Below are 20,864 nucleotides of genomic sequence, written 5' to 3'. Positions count from 1 at the left end.
AGGAAAAAAAAACATCTATACATAACAACAATTGTTTTTCTTTTCCAAAAAAAAAAAAAAACAACAGCTCATTTTTATGTAATTATCTGTACTAATTATTAGTATATGGTCTAAGAATAAGGAATGTCATTGCGATTAATTTGCAACGAGAGAGGGTAAACAGTCCAGAAAAGAGCCCCAAATTTTTTCAAAAGTCTTTAGTGTTTTTCTAACATTGAAAATAATTTTCTCAGGGGTGCAGTATGAGATGAGTTTGTTAATCCACTGTCTTCTTGATGGAGGATGTCAACTTCCAGTTCGTAAATATACATTTTTTTCCCCTTCAGTTCAAGCCAAAAGGGTGAAATACTTTTTATGATGAGATACAAATAATAAATCAGTTTCCCCTTATACCCAAATTCTAGGATCATTACTAATGGGAATATCCATAACCTTTGAAGATACATAAAATATATATTTCCAAAAGCCATTTAAAACAGGGCAATTCCAAAGCATATGGAGTAAATTGCCTTCAGATGTTTTACATCTTTGACATTTTGAAGAAATATCAGTATTTAGCATGTGAAGTTTTTGAGGAGTATAATATGTTCGATGCAGAATATTAAATTGGATTTGTCTATGTTTGGTAGATATTAACATAGTCTGCATTCTTTCCATTACACACTCCCACTCTACAGGGTCATATGTACAGTCAAGATTTCCCTCCCACCTTTGTCTCAAGACTACGTTGTCGAATGGCTTAAAATTATCTGTTAATGTGCTGTATCCTACAGAAACAATACCTCTTGGAGATGACACCATCTTGTTAAACAGAACATTTTCAAGAGGTGATAGTTTTGGAATGTTAGTGAATGTCTGGGGAGTGATCTCATTCACCCAATGTCTGACTTGCAAATATTTGAAGAAATTATGTTTTGGAATTTTATATGTCTGGGATAACAACTCAAAGCTCATTAAGAATCGTTAGTATACAAATCCTTTAGCGTCTTTATACCTTTACATGCCCATGTTTTTAGGATACTATCAGCAATACCTGCAGGTGTAATGAGGTTTTCCCAAAGGGAAAGAGTGTAGTAGTAATACTAAGTAACTTAGTAATACTAAGACCAAGTAGTTGATGTGATTCCACCCAAGCAGAGGATGTATGAAATATTATCGGATTTTTAGTGAATTTAGAAAACTTCGTTTGGACCCCAAAAATGGAATGACCTTTAGTGGGATGGAATTCATCTACCACTGTTCTATTACTGTCCAGCTAGTATCAATCTTATCAGGATTCAACCAGACCCATATAGGGCAAAGTTGTGAAGCTAAATAATAATGTCTACAATTTGGAAGATTCAGTCCACCTTTATTAGATGGTGCTTGGAGTTTAAGAAGTTTTACTCTAGGGTTTTTACCTTTCCACAAAAAACAAGAAAGCACCTTATTTAGATCATTAAAGTAAGACATGGGAATGTTCAAGAGGAGACACTGAAATGTATACATATATTTAGGTAAAATGTTCATCACTAATTAGTGATAAGGGTAATTCTTTCCATTTATGCATATCATCTTTTACTCTGTCCAGAAGTATGGAGTAATTTATTTGGAACATGTCATCATGTGTTAAACCAATGTGAGTACCTAAGTATTTAAAACCATTGGGGCACAGTTTTAATGGTTTAACTCTATGTTTTAAATCATCGTATATTAATAGGGAGGGCTTCGCTCTTGTCATAATTAAATTTATAGCCAGAGATTTTACTATATTCCTTAAATACATGCAGTAAGGGGGGATAGAGGATTGTGGATTGGTCAGGTATATTAACAGGTCAAATTTAATTCCCCTGATTACAGTGTGGGACCTTATTGCAATAGCGAGAGGTTCAATAGCCAGGGCAAATAATAAGGGGGATATTGGACAGCCTTGTCTACAACCTCTAGACAGTGTGAAAGTGCTTGACATAACACCATTGGGTGAATATTTGTGCTTTAGGGGAGTTAAAAATAGTTTTTAAATATCCAATGAACTTAAATCCAAAGCTCATGGCTTCTAGGGTTGCGAAAAGAAAAGTAGGCTCAGTTCTGTCAAAAGCCTTTTCAGCATCCATAGACAGAATAAACATAGATAATTTCTGCTTCTGAGCAATATCAGTTATATGTAAAAATCTTTTAACATTATCGGAGCCTTGTCTATTCTTAACAAATCCCTTCTGATCTGGGTGTATTACTTTGGGTATAACAGTTTCTAGTCTTAGGGCAAGCAATTTGGTCAAAACTTTATAATCAGCATTAAGGAGACTTAATGGCCTATAAGACCCATATTTCCACCTGTCCTTCCCCGGCTTAGGAAGTAATATTATTGTTGCCAGCTCCATAGAGTGTGGAAGTGAACCTCTCTCAAATGATTCTTTAATCATGTTTGTTAGTGGAGTTAATAACATATTTTAAAACGCCTTAAAATACTCAATTGGAAAGCCATCTGGCCCTGGGGCCTTGTGATTTTCTAAAGCATTAATGGCTCCAAGTACCTCATTCTCAGTTATGTCTGAATTCAATACTACATTATCTTCATCATCAATTTTAGGTAGTTGTATTTTGCTCAAAATATTTTTAGCACCCACATTTTCCTGGCTGTGATCAGTTTTGTATAAAGTTTCATAAAAATCCTTGAATAAAATATTAATTTTCCTTAGGCTCTATTATATGTCTTCCATCATTCGATTGTATGGAGTGAATATGTCTATCTGATTCTTCTTTTTTAATTTGCCATGAGAATAATCTCCAAATTCGTAGTAATAATATTTTGTCCTTGCCATGATAGACTCGACCTTCTGAGTGCACAAATCATTGTATAAAACCCATTTTTGAGTAAGTTGAGTCAAACATTCATCTTTATTAGTCAATGAATGTTCTAATTCCAATGATCTTATTTCTTTTTCTAATTTTGTTAAAACATCTCTCTTTTCTTTTTGTTTATATGCACTGTATGAAAGAATATATCCTCTCATGAATGCTTTAAGCGCCTCCCAAATGTTTGAATGTGAGGCTGATTTGGCATTAGCCTCAAGAAATATTTGAATTTGAGTGGTCATAAACTGAGTAAATTCTGGATCTTTTAGCATGTAAGTTCTAAATCTCCAATTTTTGGAATAGGGTAAAGCTGTTGTTGGTTCCCACATAAGCTTAACAGGGTTGTGATCAGAGATGGAAGCGGGAAGGTAACTGCAGTCCTTCACTTGATAAGCTATTGACTGCAATGCTAAAAATAAATCTATTCTTGAATAAACATTGTGTACATTTGAATAAAATGAGTAGTCAATTTGATTTGGATAAAGATCCCGCCATACATCATGCAGCCCCAAATCAGTCATTCCTTGACTCAGAACGGTTACTGATTTTGACTTAAAAGATTTCTTTGAGGACCTATCCTTACAAGGGTCTAATACAAGATTAAAGTCACCTACAATAATACAGCTGCCCTCAATTGTAGCTAGTCGTAATAATAATTTGCTAAAAACATATAGGATCGTCATGGTTTGGTCCATATACGTTTACCAAAGTTATGTGTTCCTGGCTCAACTCGCATTCAACAATTACAAATCTCCCAGTATTAACAGTGTGTGTAGTAATCAGGTTAAATTGTAACTTTTTATGAATTAGCAATGCTACACCTCGAACACTGGATGAGAATTATGAGTAATAGACCTGGCCTACCCATTCTCTTTTGATTTTTCTATGCTCCAGATCTGTAAGGTGGGTCTCCTGAATAAAAGCTATATCAGTATTAACTCTTCACAAATATGAAGTACCTTCTTTCTTTTAACTGGAATATTTAACCCCCTAACATTCCATGATACACAATTCAAAATACTAGCCATTCGGCATAAGTTACAGGGAGGAGATCAACACTGCACACATAATAAAGTACTGCTAACCTTACATGGTATAATTGTAAAAGGTACATCCTGTTGCATGAAATATAAAAAAATTACAAAACGAAAATTGCCCCAACTAACATTTTTAACTTTAAAAAAAGGAAAAAGAGAAAAACCAAAATAAAGAAAAAGGCAAATTAACCAGCCTTATTAATAACCTTACTACCAAACGTATAGCTGGCCAGCCATATATTCGCTTACAAGGTATATCATAAGCTCCCCATTAAATTTAATAAAATAAGAAAAAAGTGAGTGACAGTCAGACATTAATCTCTTCTATGGCCATTATACTTATTAGAGTGCTAGAAGCTGCACAAAAAATGAACTATTCAAGTATTATTATCTATAACTAGAAGAACAATCAACACCATCAAACTGCAACCATAGCAATATTGTTTCATGGTGTTTCTTGTTATGGCCTTTGGTCAAAAATGAATAAAAGAGAAAAATTAAAGTATATAAACTTAACTCAAAATAATACCTTTATACAAAGGATATTAGAGAATATTATCTCAGTTCTCATTGAGGAGCAACAGCATCTGTGTCCTTGCTGTGGGAATCAATAAAGCTCTTAACTTCAGATGGAGTAGAGAAGATCTTTGATTTTCCCATGTGCAGGATCCGAAGCTTGGAGGGGTATATGAAGGAGTACCCAATTTCCCGATCTCTCAACATTCACTTCACCTCCGTGTAAGCTTTTCGAGCATTCTGAAGCTCCACGCAAAATCAGGGAAGAAAGCAATGTGGCAGTTGCCAAAGTATACCTTCTTTACGTTCTCTCGCAAGTTGAAGGATGTTCTGCTTCTCTCTGAAGTTCAGTTTTGCCACAATTATCCTATGAGTCATTCTGTCCGACGATATATTGCCCGTTCTGTGCGCCCTCTCAATTATCGGAGGAGACGGAAAGTTTTCAGGGCCTAGAATCTCAGAGATAATGTGTTCCAGAAATTAAACCATGTTGCCTCCCTCGGATTTCTCCGGCAAGTTATCTATATGGATGTTGGATCTCCAGCTTCTGTTCTCCAGGTCTTGCACTTTATCTTTAAGGTAGGAGATGTCCTTCTCAAAGCATTAACTGTTCAACGAGTGTCTCTCAAATCATCCTCTGTGGCGCTTACCCTAGCTTCCACCTCGACCATTTGTTCAGATAATGAGGTTTCAATACGGTCAATTTAGTCTGGATGTCATTGGTCATCTTGTCGATTTGTTTACTGATTTCCTCTTTACTGGCTTTGATCTCCTTCCAAAGAGTTTGTAATGATAATTCACCCTCAAGATCTTCAGCCATGCTTACTAGCATGTCTATGTCGGTAGATTCAGGAGTGGTGTCAATTGGTCGTGTTTTATGTCCTTTCGACGCAAATTGTGTTCTGCCATAAACAATATTGACTTTCCGATTAAACAGCAGACTAAAAAATCTTTCAACGAGGGAAATAAATTAACTATTTTCAACGAATAATAAGCTGGTCAGAGGAGCTCACTAATGCGCATCTAACCGCTTCACCTGCATCCGTCAACTCCCTTTTTTGTGCAATTTAAATGCCACAACTGGCTTTGGAAAAACATAGCAGTCCCTTTAAGTATTTAAAGGGATTGTTCACCCAAAAAAATATTTCCTCCATTTTCAATGAATAATGACTTACATTTCAGCCTGTTCTTCACACAAAGCTGTTCTATAATTTAGAAGAATGCAGTGAGTGAGTCATTTTGACTACTTTATGGTACTTTTGGTGCTTGACAGGCAGGTTACTATCCTCATTCATTGCATGGATAAGAGTTTCCTGGTCATTCTGGGATCATTTTAAGTTACACAAAAGAAAAAATCATATGGCTTTTGTCATGAGTTGATGACCAAATTTTCATTTTTAAGTGAACTGTTCTTTTAAGTCTTTAGTATGGGTGCATAATGGGCCATGCTAAGGCATTCAAGTTGGTGTTTTCAATGATTGTCCATTAAAGAGCATTTTTCACAGATCTACCTAGTTATCGATTAACATTATCAAACAGTCCCAACCTGTGGTTTAAACAAACTTTTACTGGAAGCTACATTGTCAAAAGGGTTTCAGAGCAAGCAGCTCCCTTTTTATGAGGGCACTAGCCAATGCAAAGATTGCACCTTATCATCTGATGTCAGAACTCAGGTAGGTCAGCCCTTCTTCTCAGAACATAAGGTTTATAGGGGGAAGTTTCGGCTAGGACAGAACATTCCAGCTGTCCTCGAGCACAAGTGGAGATTCAGTCTGCAAACATACACTTTCGTGCTCGGCCAGTCCTTTCGTGATTTTGGAAATTCCTGATACGAGTGTCTCAAGGACTCTTTAAGACACGAGGAGAGTCTCATCGAGCATAAGAAAGAGTGTAAGAAAGGTCTGAGTGAGTTTCAAAAGGAGAAAGAGTGGAGACATGGCTGCCTTTGGTCTGGAGATAGTGGGAGTCACTCTCTCAGTCCTTGGCTGGATTCTCGACATAGTGTGCTGCGCCTTGCCCATGTGGAGGGTCACCGCATTCATTGGCACCAATATTGTCACAGCGCAGGTGTACTGGGAGGGAATCTGGATGAGCTGTGTGGTCCAGAGTACAGGACAGATGCAGTGTAAAGTCTATGACTCAATGCTGGCTCTTCCGATGAACCTACAGGCGGCTCGTGCCCTGGTGGTGGTGTCCATCATCATCGGTGTCCTGGCACTATTTGTGGCTATAGTGGGGGCCAAGTGCACCAACTGCATTGAAGATGAAGCAACCAAAGGTCGTGTAATGATCACCTCTGGAGCTGCTTTCATAACTGCTGGAGTCATGCTACTTATTCCTGTGTCCTGGTCAGCACACACTGTTATTTTGGAGTTCTATAGCCCAGTTGTACCAGAAGCTCAGAAGATGGAAATAGGAGCGTCACTGTACCTGGGCTGGGCTGCTGCGTTTATGTTGCTGGTCGGGGGTTCCATCCTGTGCTGCAGTTGCCCACCTAAAGAGATGCCAAAGTACCCGCCCCAAAGTCGGATGGGCTACTCAGCTCACCATTCAATGGCTACAAGCCCCTACAACAGGAGAGATTATGTCTGAGGGCATCACAGAACATTTATTTCTTTAATAGAAATAAAGTGTAGCCATGTGGGTTGGAGGTAACCATAACTGAAAATCTAGTTTACTTTTTGTTTGTGTGAATATGTCTACATATTTTTTGCATAAGGTATATTTTTGCTTTGAATGTTTTTTGCCAATCAGTGCCCATTGTCACTCCAAACTTTGTTAAACATATTTTAGATCCAGTTGCAGAAATATTGAGTATAGTGCAGTGTTTAGATTGTTTGTCTTATAATTTGTAATGTGTGGAAAAAGCAAAGGTCAGTGGAAGACTAAGATTTACTTTTATTATTTTTTTATTTTATTTTTTTGGTATTTTGTATTTTTTTGTTTGTCTTGTGTGTACATTCTTGTTTGAAAAAACTAAAATATTTAGGAATTACTGTTTTGAATTTTTGTTTGTAAAGGAATCAGAAAGTGACATCTGAAATGACTGTAAACATTCTTGGCATGTACTAATATGTTTGTACTTTGCTTTCATTGTAATAAATGTGAATATACATTTTTTTTTTAACATTTTGTAAATGCTTTGTTGTGTTTAATGTTCTCATTCTTATTCACTGAAATGCAGTTCAAAATAAATCAGACAGGGAATATTTTCCACATTTAGACAGCAAGACCTTTGGCCTTAAGTAATGAACAACAGAGCCAGCAGAGAGATTTTGTTGTTCCTGTTGTCTAGTGCTATATTGTGTTAGTTTAGCCACACATATACCTATAATTTGATAATAATTAAACAAACTTGACAAACAGATTTTGAACAGATTTTAGATAAGATGGCCTTGTTTAAACAAATGCTAGATCTAATAATTATAAGAGTTGCTGTTTTTAGACTTAATGATAAGTTAAGTAAAGTGAATATCAATGAATGCATTTCAAAGTTAAAAGGTAAGTGTTAAAATAAATCTTTATTACAAAACACAAAAGCTAAATGGGGTAATAAAACACACAAACACATACACACAAGAAATCCACACAGAATTACTCAGCAGTTGGGCTGCACTGAATTCATTGTTTGAATGACTAAAAAATAATGACCTAGTAGTGTTATTGCATTAATTAAAAATATTGCAACTTGAAATCTATAAATGTTGTTAATAATTAGCATTTCAAAAACTCATTTTGTAGTGTAAATATGAAAGCTGTTTTCTCTCTCTTTTGCCTTCTGTCTGCTTCTAATCACAGCTTCCCTTTTCTTCTGTGAATCTCTTTAAGACGCCTGATCATTCAGATGCAACAATAGCATGGTATTTACGTCACAAAAGACCTTTTTTGTTTGAATTGTTTAGCCTTTAGAATTTAGACTAACTGCTTTGTAATGTTATACCTTTAAAGACATACCGACCAACATAAAAAAAATAAAAAAAATTGTTTATTGATGGAATTCCTTGTGAAGAACTACACTACTCATGAATCTTGAAGGGAAAGATACCAATCAGAGAATCACTGCAAACAGTGCGCCAAAAGAGCTCTGCAGTGACTGCCCACTTCAATGATGTGAAAGACGCAATCGAGTAGGTCTCCCTTCACTTTCAAACTACTTATACATTAGTATATCGGAATACTAGGCAATAAACTTAGGGCTAAAACATATTGTTTCTATACTTATAATCAGTGCTGGGTAAATTACTTAAAAAGAGTAATCCACTACAAATGACAATTTATTTCTCTCAGATTACTTTACTAATTACTTCATTAAAAAGGTAATCACATTACTACTTAAAGTTACTTTCTAAAAAACTTTTTCATCAACAAATTCAAAATAATGTCTACACTGCTTGGCAAAAAAAAAGTCACTTACTCTAATATTTTGATTATGGTGTGCATTCGTCGTGGCATAGTTTCAACAACCTTATGCAACATCACAACATTTATTTCCATCCAGAGTTGCATTAATTTTCATCCGAGATTTTGTATTGATGACAGGAGAGTCTAACTACTCTGTAAAGTCTTTTCCAGCACATCCCAAAGACTTTCAATGGGGTTAAGGTCAGGATTCTGTGGTGGCCAATTCATGTGTGAAAATGATTTATCATGCTCTCTGAACAACTCTTTCACAATTTGAGCCCGATTAATTTTGGCATTGTTGTCCTGGAATATGCCCGTGCCATCAGGGATGAAAAAAATCCATTGATGGGATAACTTGATCATTCTGTACATTCAGGTAGTCAGCTGACTTTATTTTATTGCCGCATAACATTGCTGAGCCTTGACCTGACCAAATGAAGCAACCCCAGATCATAACACTGCCTCCAGAGGCTACAGTGGGCATTATGCATGACGGGTGCATCGATTCATACGCTTCCCTTCTTACCCTGATGCGCCCATTGCTTTGGAATAGGGTAAATCTGGACTCATCAGACCCACATGCTCTCTAGCAAATTTAAGTTGTTTTTTTCTGATTAGTCTCACTAACAAGTGGCTTTCTTATGGCCACAGAGTTGTTTAGTCCCAATCCTGTAAGTCCTCGTCGCATTGTGCTTGTGTAAATACTCTCACTTTCACTATTAAACATAGCCGCAAGTTCTACTGTCAGTTATTTACAATGTGACTTCACCAAGCGTTTTAGTGATCTCTGATCATGATCATTCAAGATTTTTTCCGACCACATTTCTTCCACGAAGCTGATGGTTCACCACTGTCCTTCCAGGTTTTAACAGTGCGTTGGACAGTTCTTAACCCAATTCCAGTGATTTCAGCAATCTCGTTAGTTGTTTTCTTTGCTTGATGCAGGCCAGTAATTTGCCCATTCTGAAAAACATTAACGTCTTTTCCACGACCACGGGATACATCTTCCGGCATGGTTGTTAAAGAAATGAGAAGATACACACCTCATCAGTTAGGGTTAAAAGAATTAATCACTGCAATAATGATCCAGTCATAGGCTCTTAAGTATCTGCTTACAGTGCATCCGGAAAGTATTCACAGTGCTTCACTTTTTTCACATTTTGTTATGTTACAGCCTTATTCCAAAATGGATTAATTTAATTATTTTCCTCAAAATTCTACAAACAATACCCCATAATGACAACGTGAAAGTTTGTTTGAAATCTTTGCAAATTTATTACAAATAAAAAAATAAAAAAAATTAAAAAAAAAAAAAAATCACATACATTAGTATCCACAGCCTTTGCTCGATACTTTGCTGAAGCACCTTTAGTACCAATTACAGCCTCAAGTCTTTTTGAGTATGATGCTACAAGCTTGGCACACCTATTTTTGGGCAGTTTCTCCCATTCTTCTTTGCAGGACCTCTCAAGCTCCATCAGGTTAGATGGGGAGCGTTGGTGCACAGCCATTTTCAGATCTCTCCAGAGATGTTCAATTGGGTTCAAGTCTGGGCTCTGGCTGGGCCACTCAAGGACATTCACAGAGTTGTCCCGGAGCCACTCCTTTGTTATCTTGGCTGTGAGCTTAGGGTCGTTGTCTTGTTGGAAGATGAACCTTCGCCCCAGTCTGAGGTCCAGAGTGCTCTGGAGCAGGTTTTCATCAAGGATGTCTCTGTACATTGCTGCATTCATCTTTTCCTCGATCCTGACTAGTCTTCCAGTTCCTGCCGCTGAAAAACATCCCCACAGCATGATGCTGCCACCACCATGCTTCACTGTAGGGATGGTATTGGCCAGGTGATGAGCGGTGCCTGGTTTCCTCCAGATATGATGCTTGCCATTCAGGCCAAAGAGTTCAATCTTTGTTTCTCATGGTCTGAGAGTCCTTCAGGTGCCTTTTGGGAAACTCCAGGCGGGCTGTCATGTGCCTTTTACTGAGGAGTGGCTTCCGTCTGGCCACTCTACCATACAGGCCTGATTGGTGGAGTGCTGCAGAGATGGTTTTCCTCTCTCCACAGAGAAATGCTGGAGCTCTGTCAGAGTGACGATCGGGTTCTTGGTCACCTCCCTGACTAAGGCCCTTCTCCCCCGATCGCTCAGTTTGGCCAGGCGGTCAGCTCTAGGAAGAGTCCTGGTGGTTCCAAACTTCTTCCATTTACGGATGATGGAGGCCACTGTGCTCATTGGGACCTTCAATGCTGCAGAAATTTTTCTGTACCCTTCCCCAGATCTGTGCCTTGATACAATCCTGTCTCAGTGGTCTACAGACAATTCCTTGGACTTCATGGCTTGGTTTGTGCTCTGACATGCACTGTTAACTGTGGGACCTTATATAGACAGGTGTGTGCCTTTCCAAATCATGTCCAATCAACTGAATTTACCACAGGTGGACTCCAATCAAGTTGTAGAAACAGCTCAAGGATGATCAGTGGAAACAGGATGCACCTGAGCTCAATTTTGAGTGCCATGGCAAAGGCTGTGAATACTTATGTACATGTGATTTTTTTCGTTTTTGATTTTTAATAAATTTGCAAAGATTTCAAACAAACTTCTTTCACGTTGTCATTATGGGGTATTGTTTGTAGAATTTTGAGGAAAATAATGAATTTAATCCATTTTGGAATAAGGCTGTAACATAACAAAATGTAGAAAAAGTGAAGCGCTGTGAATACTTTCCGGATGCACTGTATTTAAATCCAAACAGCGTCTTTTTTTTTGGCCAGGCAGTGTATATTTCTTTCTTGTTCATTGTTACACACAAGTCATACACTCAGCACCTCACATTTCTCCTTCACAATGACTCATTATGGGGCCGTAATTCATGTATTTTACATAAAGAATATATTAGAAACAAGCAAAACCCTTAACGTACTTAAAAGTAATAACATTTATTTAAAGTCAGTAACTGTAATCTGATTACAAGAATTTAAAATGTAATGCATTACACTACTTTTGACTAAAAAAGTCATTATATTACAGTAACTAATTACTTTGTAAATGGATTACATCCAACAATGCTTATAATCAACAACTTTAAATGATGGTTTTATATTCTGCCATTGTTTTTAATTCAGATACGTCATTCCCAATGCTTCATGAGATTGTAGCTCATTCCCTCATAAAAAACATAAAGAACCTTTCCCAATACTTTTTGCTTCAAATCAAAGTTTGAAATGTTGTGATTTACCTTAGAGCTGGTTTGTTTGGTTTACATCTCAGAACTCATTAATTGGTAATTTTCTGTGTAAGAAATTAATGGGAAAATTACTTCCAGCAACCAAGATGGCTGAAAAAGTGGGCAGGCACTGTTGTGCTCTATTGATCAGTGCCATCTTTAATCCTCCAAAATTTTGACATTCTTCAAATGCAACATCTCTTGCATACGTCCAGTGCTATTTTACATGCAACTACACCATTTCACTGATTCAGGTGTAATATTAGCGCCCTTCTCCACCCCCTTGATTGCTGGACTCTGCTTCCAGGAATTTTTTTGCCTGTTGAGCCAGTTTCTCTTCTTCAACAGACACAGTGTTAGTAGGCATTGGATTACAAGGGAAAGCCAATAAAAACACATTGTCCTTCTCCCCACAGTTGCCAAAGTAGGCAGGTGAAATGTGCAGGAACCTGAAATACATTTAACCTCGCTATGTCATCACATTAAGGTCCTCCTCCTCCCACACCTTTCTCTTTTGGAATATAAAGGCTGCTTACTTTCACATCCGTGTCACAAGCTACACAAAGAAACAAAGGACCAGGACACACAAATCTAAATTGGCATCAAAGCTAAGATTACTTGGTATATTCAGTTCCTTTTCTTTGTATTTTAAAAATAATTTTCTATTTGAGAGCACAGTTCATTTTTTGTGAAATTAATTACTGATCAGTGGCTTCTTTTTATTTTTAGTTAAGAAGTACAACCAAAAAAAGAGACCATGTCAATGGGAATGGAGATCGGGGGCATTGCCCTGGGCATCATAGGTTGGATCATTGGCATCATCACTTGTGCTCTCCCTATGTGGCGTGTCTCTGCCTTCGTTGGCGCGAACATCGTCACTGCCCAAATCATCTGGGAGGGTTTATGGATGAACTGTGTTGTCCAGAGCACTGGACAGATGCAATGTAAGGTCTACGATTCCATGCTGGCTTTATCTCAGGACCTGCAGGCTTCCAGAGCCATGTGCGTCATCTCCATCATCTTGGCAATCCTTGGTGTGTTGGTCTCTGTCATGGGCGCCAAGTGCACCAATTGTATCGAAGATGAAGCATCCAAGGCTAAAGTGATGATTGTTTCTGGCATCCTCTTCATTCTTGCCGGCCTCCTACAGCTCGTTCCAGTGGCCTGGGTGGCAAACCAAACCATTCGGGAATTTTACAACCCACTTCTGTCCAACGGTCAGCAAAGAGAGCTTGGGGCATCACTCTACATAGGATTTGCAGCTGCTGCTCTACTAATAATTGGAGGAGCGATGTTGTGCTGCACCTGTCCCCCAAAGGAGAAGAAGTACAAGCCACCAAGAATGGGCTACTCGGCTCCACGTTCTGCCAGTGGTGGATATGACAGGAAGGACTATGTTTAAATATAGCTTTGTTGCAGTAAGAAGAAGGATTTGAAGATCTCATAAACATTGGGTGGAGATACTTCTCCGCCTAATGAGAGGACTCCGAAATGAAGGGTCATGTGATGCTGTCAATATTTGCTTTTCCTCTTTTTAAGGCTGGTGTGTGTTAAGGGTTTCATAGGCTTACTTATAATGGATTTTGTGAGACAGTTTGATATGTTTGCCATATGTTAAAGCATTTCTTGTTTTATATAATTTAAGATGTTTAAATTTGCCTGCTGCAAAGTTCAGCTGTTGTCCTATACACTTCTATGTATTATGTGATACATAAAGGTCATCTTAAATGGTGTTCTGGTGTCAGACCGGAAAATTAATTCACTGTTCTGTGTAAGTTGATATAAATACTTTTACGTTTTTTGGCAAAGCTGTCCCTGCTTCAGTCTAACGCCTTGCCAAATATTAACATATACAGGAACAGGAAGACTTTAGCTCTTTACATGTATTTGCTTATGAAAATTTCATTTGACAGAAACTGAATGCATGTTTGTTTTCCTATTGGTCTCAATTGTGTTGATACGTCAGGTTGAACTTGTTTCTGTATAGTTCCCTTAAACCTTTTTGTACAATGTTTTCATGATTTTATGAAGTGTATATGTTTTTTTTCATAACCATTGGAATACAACTATACATATCCATTGTGTTGCCTTTATGTTATTTAATTTGATTGTGTGCAAAAGAACTAAATTAAGTCGTTGTTTACAGCATAATACAATAGACTGATGGACTGGTGTACCTGGTAGATCGATTTACATTGGTCCTTTGTTCTGTTATTGGGGCAGTAGTGTGAATACACATTCTGGGAGATACCAACAGGCATACAAACTGTAGAAAAGCTGAACTGTTTGCTATAGGTGGTGGCAGACAGATCCGACCAAAACCAGTCTGAATGGCTGGGCTGGAAGGGAGGGATTGGTAATTAAAGTTCAATGAATAAGGCACAAAGTATTTTGAATTAAAAGTAATTTATGCCCAAAGAGTTTTTAAAGTGATGATCCATCCAAATGATGTATTGAGCATCAAATAAAACATCAAAGAGGCTGTACATAGAGCTTTGCTTTATGAAGGAAATTAAAACCACATCATAAATCCACACACAGTCTTCAGTACTTGTAACATGATTTTTTTTTTTTAAAGCAGATATAGTGTAACCCCGAACATAAGTCAGGCAGCAAAGCCATGAAACCATAGTGAAGGGCAAAAACTTATCTCCTAACCCTAGTCCTTAAGGGATGTTAACATAATCCAGCCACTTAGATTTTGTTGCCCATGGCGGCAAGATTTAAAGTATGCTCTATAACACTGTTGCCATGGACACAATGCTTCTCAGGGTGACGCCCTGTTTCCACCTGTTAGAGGGGGAGGGGGAACTCCATTAGGCAAAAAAAAAATATATAATGCTTCCTTCTAGTCTGTATTTTCTCTGTAATACAAAGCAATTCAAGAGGGTTCAATACTAAATCTAATTTTAGCATCATCAATCCAGCGTTACAGAACATTTATGTAATTAAATACAATGTTTTTTTAATTGAAGGACAGTGCCACAAACATTATTCTAATTTTAAAGCATTTAAACAGTGTACTGCATCACTATTTTGCAGAAATATGAACAAATCCATTGTTAGGGTATCAAGAAGGATAGATATGTAATGGAACTGGCTGTAAACTATTTATACACAGACAAATAATATACAGTATAGTAAAAACCACTGATTTAGGTTTTGAAATAAGTAATTTTGTCATTAAATGTAAGGGCAGTTTGTTGTGTTGATTTATGCACAGATGTACACTCATGTTTAAAGACAAAGAAAAGACAAAAGTAAAAGTTTAACCTGAACAAAAATTTTATTTGGTTTATTTGTTTATTCTCTGCTATTGAATTAATAAAAATGAATTCCAACCCGCTGCACCTCCAAGACCTTATCAGTATTTGCCACATACAATCGTCAAGTTCAACTTGATTCTTTCAATAATGCCAAGTGAAACACATTTTTTCATGCTGAGATATCAGAGGCAGAGTGCTCTGTCTCCAACTAACAACCTTTTTAAGCACTACTGGGACAAAGGGCATTGCTTTTATTATTTTAATTCTTTGATGATTTAAATGATTATCAACAATTTTGTGATTAAGTTGTATGAGTTTACCAGCTACTGTAGAAAATTATTAATTATACAACAAAACAGTGATAAGACCAAATCACTACAACATCTTAACTTTATTACATACAGGTCATAAGGGTTTGTTCAAAAAATATCAGAAGGCAATTACACGAAAGTGTGTTATCCAAAGAAAGGGTCAAAAGAATTCTCTCAGCCTGCAGTACTGATTATCTCAGGAATGTAAGCTGAAGATTTCCTCCCCACTCGGGAGAAGGTCATAGAGATAGAGATTTGTAGCAGTATTCTTTCTTTTGGAGTAAACAGACTGACCCCTCATTTGAAATGTCGGGCACACTTTGTATGGGACACAGAGGGAATGAAATGCACCCCTCAACAAAACAAAACACAAAACAAATCAAAACAAAACAGTGAAGTCTGTTCAGTCGCTTGATTCAGTTTTACATTTGACACATAACATGCATGAGAAAACTCCTGAAGGACTTATCATACATTATTAGGTCAAAACATTTGACATTTGAGTGACACACTTTGTAAAATGCAAAGAACACATTGGTCTTCTCTCCCATAAACAGGGAAGTTACTGTGTGTTCTGTTTTTACTAAAATGGAACAAAAATAACACTTTGCACAATTTTTATTTTTTCAGAAAACAGGTTAGGACAAATGTACTTCCACTTAGAAACAAAACTATATGTTTACAATTGAGTGCACCACACTTCTTTTTGTTCTGTTTTCTTACACAATAAAAAAATATATATATATTTATTACTATAATATAGGCTATATTATTAGGATGAGTGCAAAAAAGTTTTGATTTTCACAATATTATTATCCTACATTTAAAAACCATTATGACTAAATAATAGGCTCATGTTTTACTAGTGATATGATAATATGCTTATAACTATATTTTTGGGAACACTTTTTTTAACATTACAACTGTGATTGTAAAGAAAAAACTTTCATCAGGTGACAAGGCCATAATTTTTATAAATTATTGAGAGCACAAACTGTATATGTCAGGTAAGATATTTAGCTAAAAATGTTAGAGTAGTGCCCAAAATAATAATAATAGTCATAATAATAATAATAATAATAATAATAATAATAATAATAATAATAATAATAATAATAAATCGTAGGAGTCTTCATTAAGTAGCCTTATGGCCTGATAGTGACACGTTTAAAGAAATGCACACGGCTTTTATCATGTAGGCTGTGTCATACATTGCCTACAGCGTTTACCTTTACTATGCTCTACTAGAATGAATGTAAAATTCATAAGAAGGTAGCACTGTAAAAATGTTTTGTCAGTAACAAAAAAAATGGTTTATTGTGGTGATATTTGACTGTTTTTATTCAAGTAAAATTGTTATTTAATCGGACTAAATCCTCCAAAAGTCCATCATCAAGTAGAAATATATCCTTGATGTAACAATTGCCGGTTACCTCTTTGTACAGTGTATAGTAAATGTATGAGCTGAGATGTCAGGCCGCGTACATTTCGTTTGTGTTGTTCACGATACCTGTCGCCTCAGTCTCCATAATGAAACCAGTCAAACATCACGTGACCGATACCGCAGCAGGTGAGTAAAGGACATTTGCTTGTTTACAGTGGCTGGCGGAAGTCTGTCATAAACGGGATGAACAGGCCGAAATTCTCCCGTTTGTGTTGACGAAACTAGAAAGAAACTTATTAGCGTTCATCGATGCATTCATTTTCCAAAAGCATGTCGCTTACAGTTTGAAGTTCCCCAGTTAGCATGCTTAAAACAGAATGAGAAAAATTGGCGTCTAATTACTGATATCCATTTCAAGTCATTAATATTGTGTTTTGTAAAATTAGCCTAGTGTTTTATTAGAATTTATGAAATGTAAATTAAATTACCAACTGAAAAGCTAATAGTGAATGCCCTGCATTTCCCTAATTATTACAGTTACAGCCTATACATACTGTATGCTTCAGTAGCTGCTGCCAAGAATAAATAAACTTAACACAGGCCTTTACAATTTATTGCAAGACCTTTTGACATTTAATAATGTGCTGGATATGAATTATTAATATCTACAATTAAATTTTCATTAGTTAAATGCTAATTCTTGATATCAGGAATGGAATAACTGGTGAAAATGCAAAAAAAAAAAAAAAAAAAAAAATGTATATCAGTTATTAGGTTTGCACTAGTAAAAACGTTAATACTTAATATAAAAAATGACATCATTACCCGCGGAATTACTCATTCTGAATATCAAAAATGCAATTTCAACTAGTAAAAACATAATTATTGATATCTGAAACTGCATTTCCACTAGCTGAATTTCACAATGATCTGTCATTCTCTCTTGTTCAAATCGCAATTACAGAAAAATATTTTTTATTAGGTCAAATTTCAATTTCACATATCAGCAATGTAGTAAAACTTACTTCAAACGTTAACAATTGAATTACAACTATCAAAAATGCTAATTTAAGTGGTTTTCAGACATCTTTAATGTTGTTTTAAAGAACACCTTTTAAGATATCTCTAATTTCTCTTCAAATTATTTTTATATGAAATTAATTTCCAGATACCTGAAATACCAAATCTAACATGTTGATTTATATTTACAGATAAAAAAAAAAAATTGCACTTTCTCTAGTTGTAATTCAATTGTTGATATAAGGAATGGATATTTGTATAGTAACAATAATTGATATCAGAAATTATAATTTTTACCGGTAAGAAGTATGTGAATTTGGAGTTTTAACTAGAAAGAAATTAATAATACATATATCTGTAATTGCCTTTTCACCAGAAGTGAGTGACAGATCATTTTGAAATTCTACTAATTTCAATTTCTTTTTTTTTTCTAGCCGAAATTCCATTTTTTAATTTTAAAAATGAGTAATGACATCATTTTTTATATCAAGTTAACATTTTTACTAGTGCAAACCTGATTTCTGATATCAAAAATTAGCATTTTCACAGTCATTTTTTGCTGATATCAAGAATTAGCATTTCAACTAGTGAAAATGTAATTGTCAATATCTATAATTCATATCTTGTACATGATTAAATGTCAAAAAGGGTTTCAAATTTTAATTTTTATTATAGCATTATTAACTGTGTCAAATGTTGTCCTTATTGTCTGTTGAGTACATTGTTATATACCGATCAGCCACAACATTGAAACCACCTGCCTAATATTGTGTAGGTCCCCGTCGTGCCATACTGAGATGATATTCTTCTCACTACAATTGTACAGAGCGGTTATCTGAATTACTGTAGACTTTATCAGTTCTAACCAGTCTGGCCATTCTCTGTTTACCTCTCTTATCAACAAGGCATTTCTGTCCACAGAACTGCCCCTCACTGGATGTTTTTTGTTTTTGGTAAATTCTAGAGACTGTTGTGTGTGAAAATCCCAGGAGATCAGCAGTTACAGAAATAATCATCACCAACAATCATCCATGCGATTATCTAATCAGCCAATCGTGTGGCAGCTGTACATTGCATAAAATCATGCAGATACGGGTCAGGAGGTTCAGTTAATGTTCACATAATAAGAATGGGGGGAAAAAATGTATCTCAGTGATTTGGACCATGGCATGATTGTTGGTGCCAGACGGGCTGGTTTGAGTATTTCAGTAACTGCTGATCTCTTGGGATTTCACACACAACAGTGTCTAGAGTTTACTCTGAATGGTGCGAAAAATAAAAAACATCCAGTGAGGGGCAGTTCTGTGGACGGAAATGCCTTGTTGATGAGAGAGGTCAACAGAGAATGGCCAGACTGGTTCGAACTGACAAAGTCTACGGTAACTCAGATAACCGCTCTGTACAATTGTGGTGAGAAGAATATAATCTCAGAATGCTATTCTGAGATGCGGGTTGGCGCTGTTTTTGCGGCACGAGGGAGACCTACACAATATTAGGCAGGTGGTTTTAATGTTGTGGCTGATCTGTGTGTGTATATATATATATATATATATATATATATATATATATATATATATATATATACACATACACACTGAACAAAAATATAAATGCAACATGCAACAATTTCAAAGATTTTACTGAGTTACAGTTCATTTAAGGAAATCAGTCAATTGAAATAAATTCATTAGGCCCTAATCTAATCTAATCTAATCAATGTGTATGGAACATTTCTGGGATCTTTTATTTCAGCTCATGAAACATGGGACCAACACTTTACATGTTGCGTTTATATTTTTGTTCAGTGTATATATATATATATATATATATATATGTGTGTGTGTGTGTGTGTGTTTGTGGGACAAAATTAAATAAAATGCAATTGTTAATTTTCAAGGTCAATGATATTGGGAAGTTATTGAGCCAGTACTGTTGAGATTGAGGTTTATGAGAGGCCTGCTTGTTTGTGATCATGATATGAAAATCTTTAGTTCATCCATCCCACCTACATTCAAATGGATATAGCAACAGTACATCTACACTGTAGATTCTACAGGTATGCAAAACCTCTGTCCCAATTTGCTTAGACAGGTGTTTTGGCAAAGTACTAAATGTTTATTATATATCATTGAAAATACTGTGAAGTCTGATTTTAAATCCTTCTGTTTAACAATATGGTTTATCAAAGGATGCAAATGGCAATATTTTAACAGGAATGAAGAAAGATACTGTATGCAAAGCTGAAATCTTAGTGCAAGTTTAAATTTGTTCGGACTAATTCCTTTTTCAACTTAAAAAGACACAAACTTATGAGACTTTTAAGTGAGCTTTCATTGTTTTGAACTATCAATGCCCCTTAGAACTATTATTGTTGTCCATTAAAACCATTGGGGCAGGTCTTATTTACCTTCCCTTCACGTTATGAAGTCTTCGTAACATTGTCTCTGGCACCACTCTCTGGTAATTTTCCCTGAGCTATGCCTTTAAAGGCAAGTCAGTCCACTCGGCGGCTATCTTTGGAACGCTCCAGGGCAGGCTGGGGCATGAAGCTATAAAATTCCTGGAGAGAGCTATCTGTTAGCATCCCCATCAGAGATTATTTAGCAGAGATGGGCCACTTCTATTAAAATAAATGGGAGAAATTGGAACGCTCAACCACGGAGCTCTGAACGCCCAATGGTCAACGGATGTAGAAAGGAAGTCCTGCCTTACAGGTAAAAGAGCCAATCACCTTTTAGATTCAGACATCACCTGTCAATCAACTGTAGATAGCGCATGCGCATTAGCTATAAAAGCCGGGAAAATTGCGTTTTAACGTAATATAAGTTAAAGAATCACAATTTATTACACCAGTAATGTCAGATTTTATTGCTGATTT

At 36.2% G+C, this 20,864-nt stretch overlaps 1 protein-coding gene across 2 annotated transcripts; it reads left to right on the top strand.

Annotated features, from left to right (window-relative positions):
• The first annotated feature begins 6,093 nt into the window (after positions 1–6,093).
• On the top strand, positions 6,094–14,082 carry LOC127428677 (claudin-3-like). 2 transcript variants are annotated; one of them, XM_051677189.1, is made up of 2 exons: positions 6,094–6,806; positions 12,760–14,082. In XM_051677189.1, the coding sequence occupies exons 1-2, from the start codon at positions 6,324–6,326 to the stop codon at positions 13,405–13,407; spliced, it is 1,131 nt and encodes a 376-aa protein (XP_051533149.1). In that variant the 5' UTR covers positions 6,094–6,323; the 3' UTR covers positions 13,408–14,082. The 2 variants fall into 2 exon arrangements, with proteins under 2 accessions (XP_051533149.1, XP_051533148.1); XM_051677188.1 differs by lacking the exon at positions 6,094–6,806 and adding an exon at positions 12,529–12,626 and having other exon boundaries at positions 12,735–14,082.
• Positions 14,083–20,864: the final 6,782 nt, after the last annotated feature.

This window comes from Myxocyprinus asiaticus, chromosome 38 (assembly GCF_019703515.2).
Source record: "Myxocyprinus asiaticus isolate MX2 ecotype Aquarium Trade chromosome 38, UBuf_Myxa_2, whole genome shotgun sequence".
Taxonomy (NCBI): domain Eukaryota; kingdom Metazoa; phylum Chordata; class Actinopteri; order Cypriniformes; family Catostomidae; genus Myxocyprinus; species Myxocyprinus asiaticus.
Note: the sequence above shows the minus strand (reverse complement) of the source record. Positions and strands in the feature narration are given on the sequence as shown.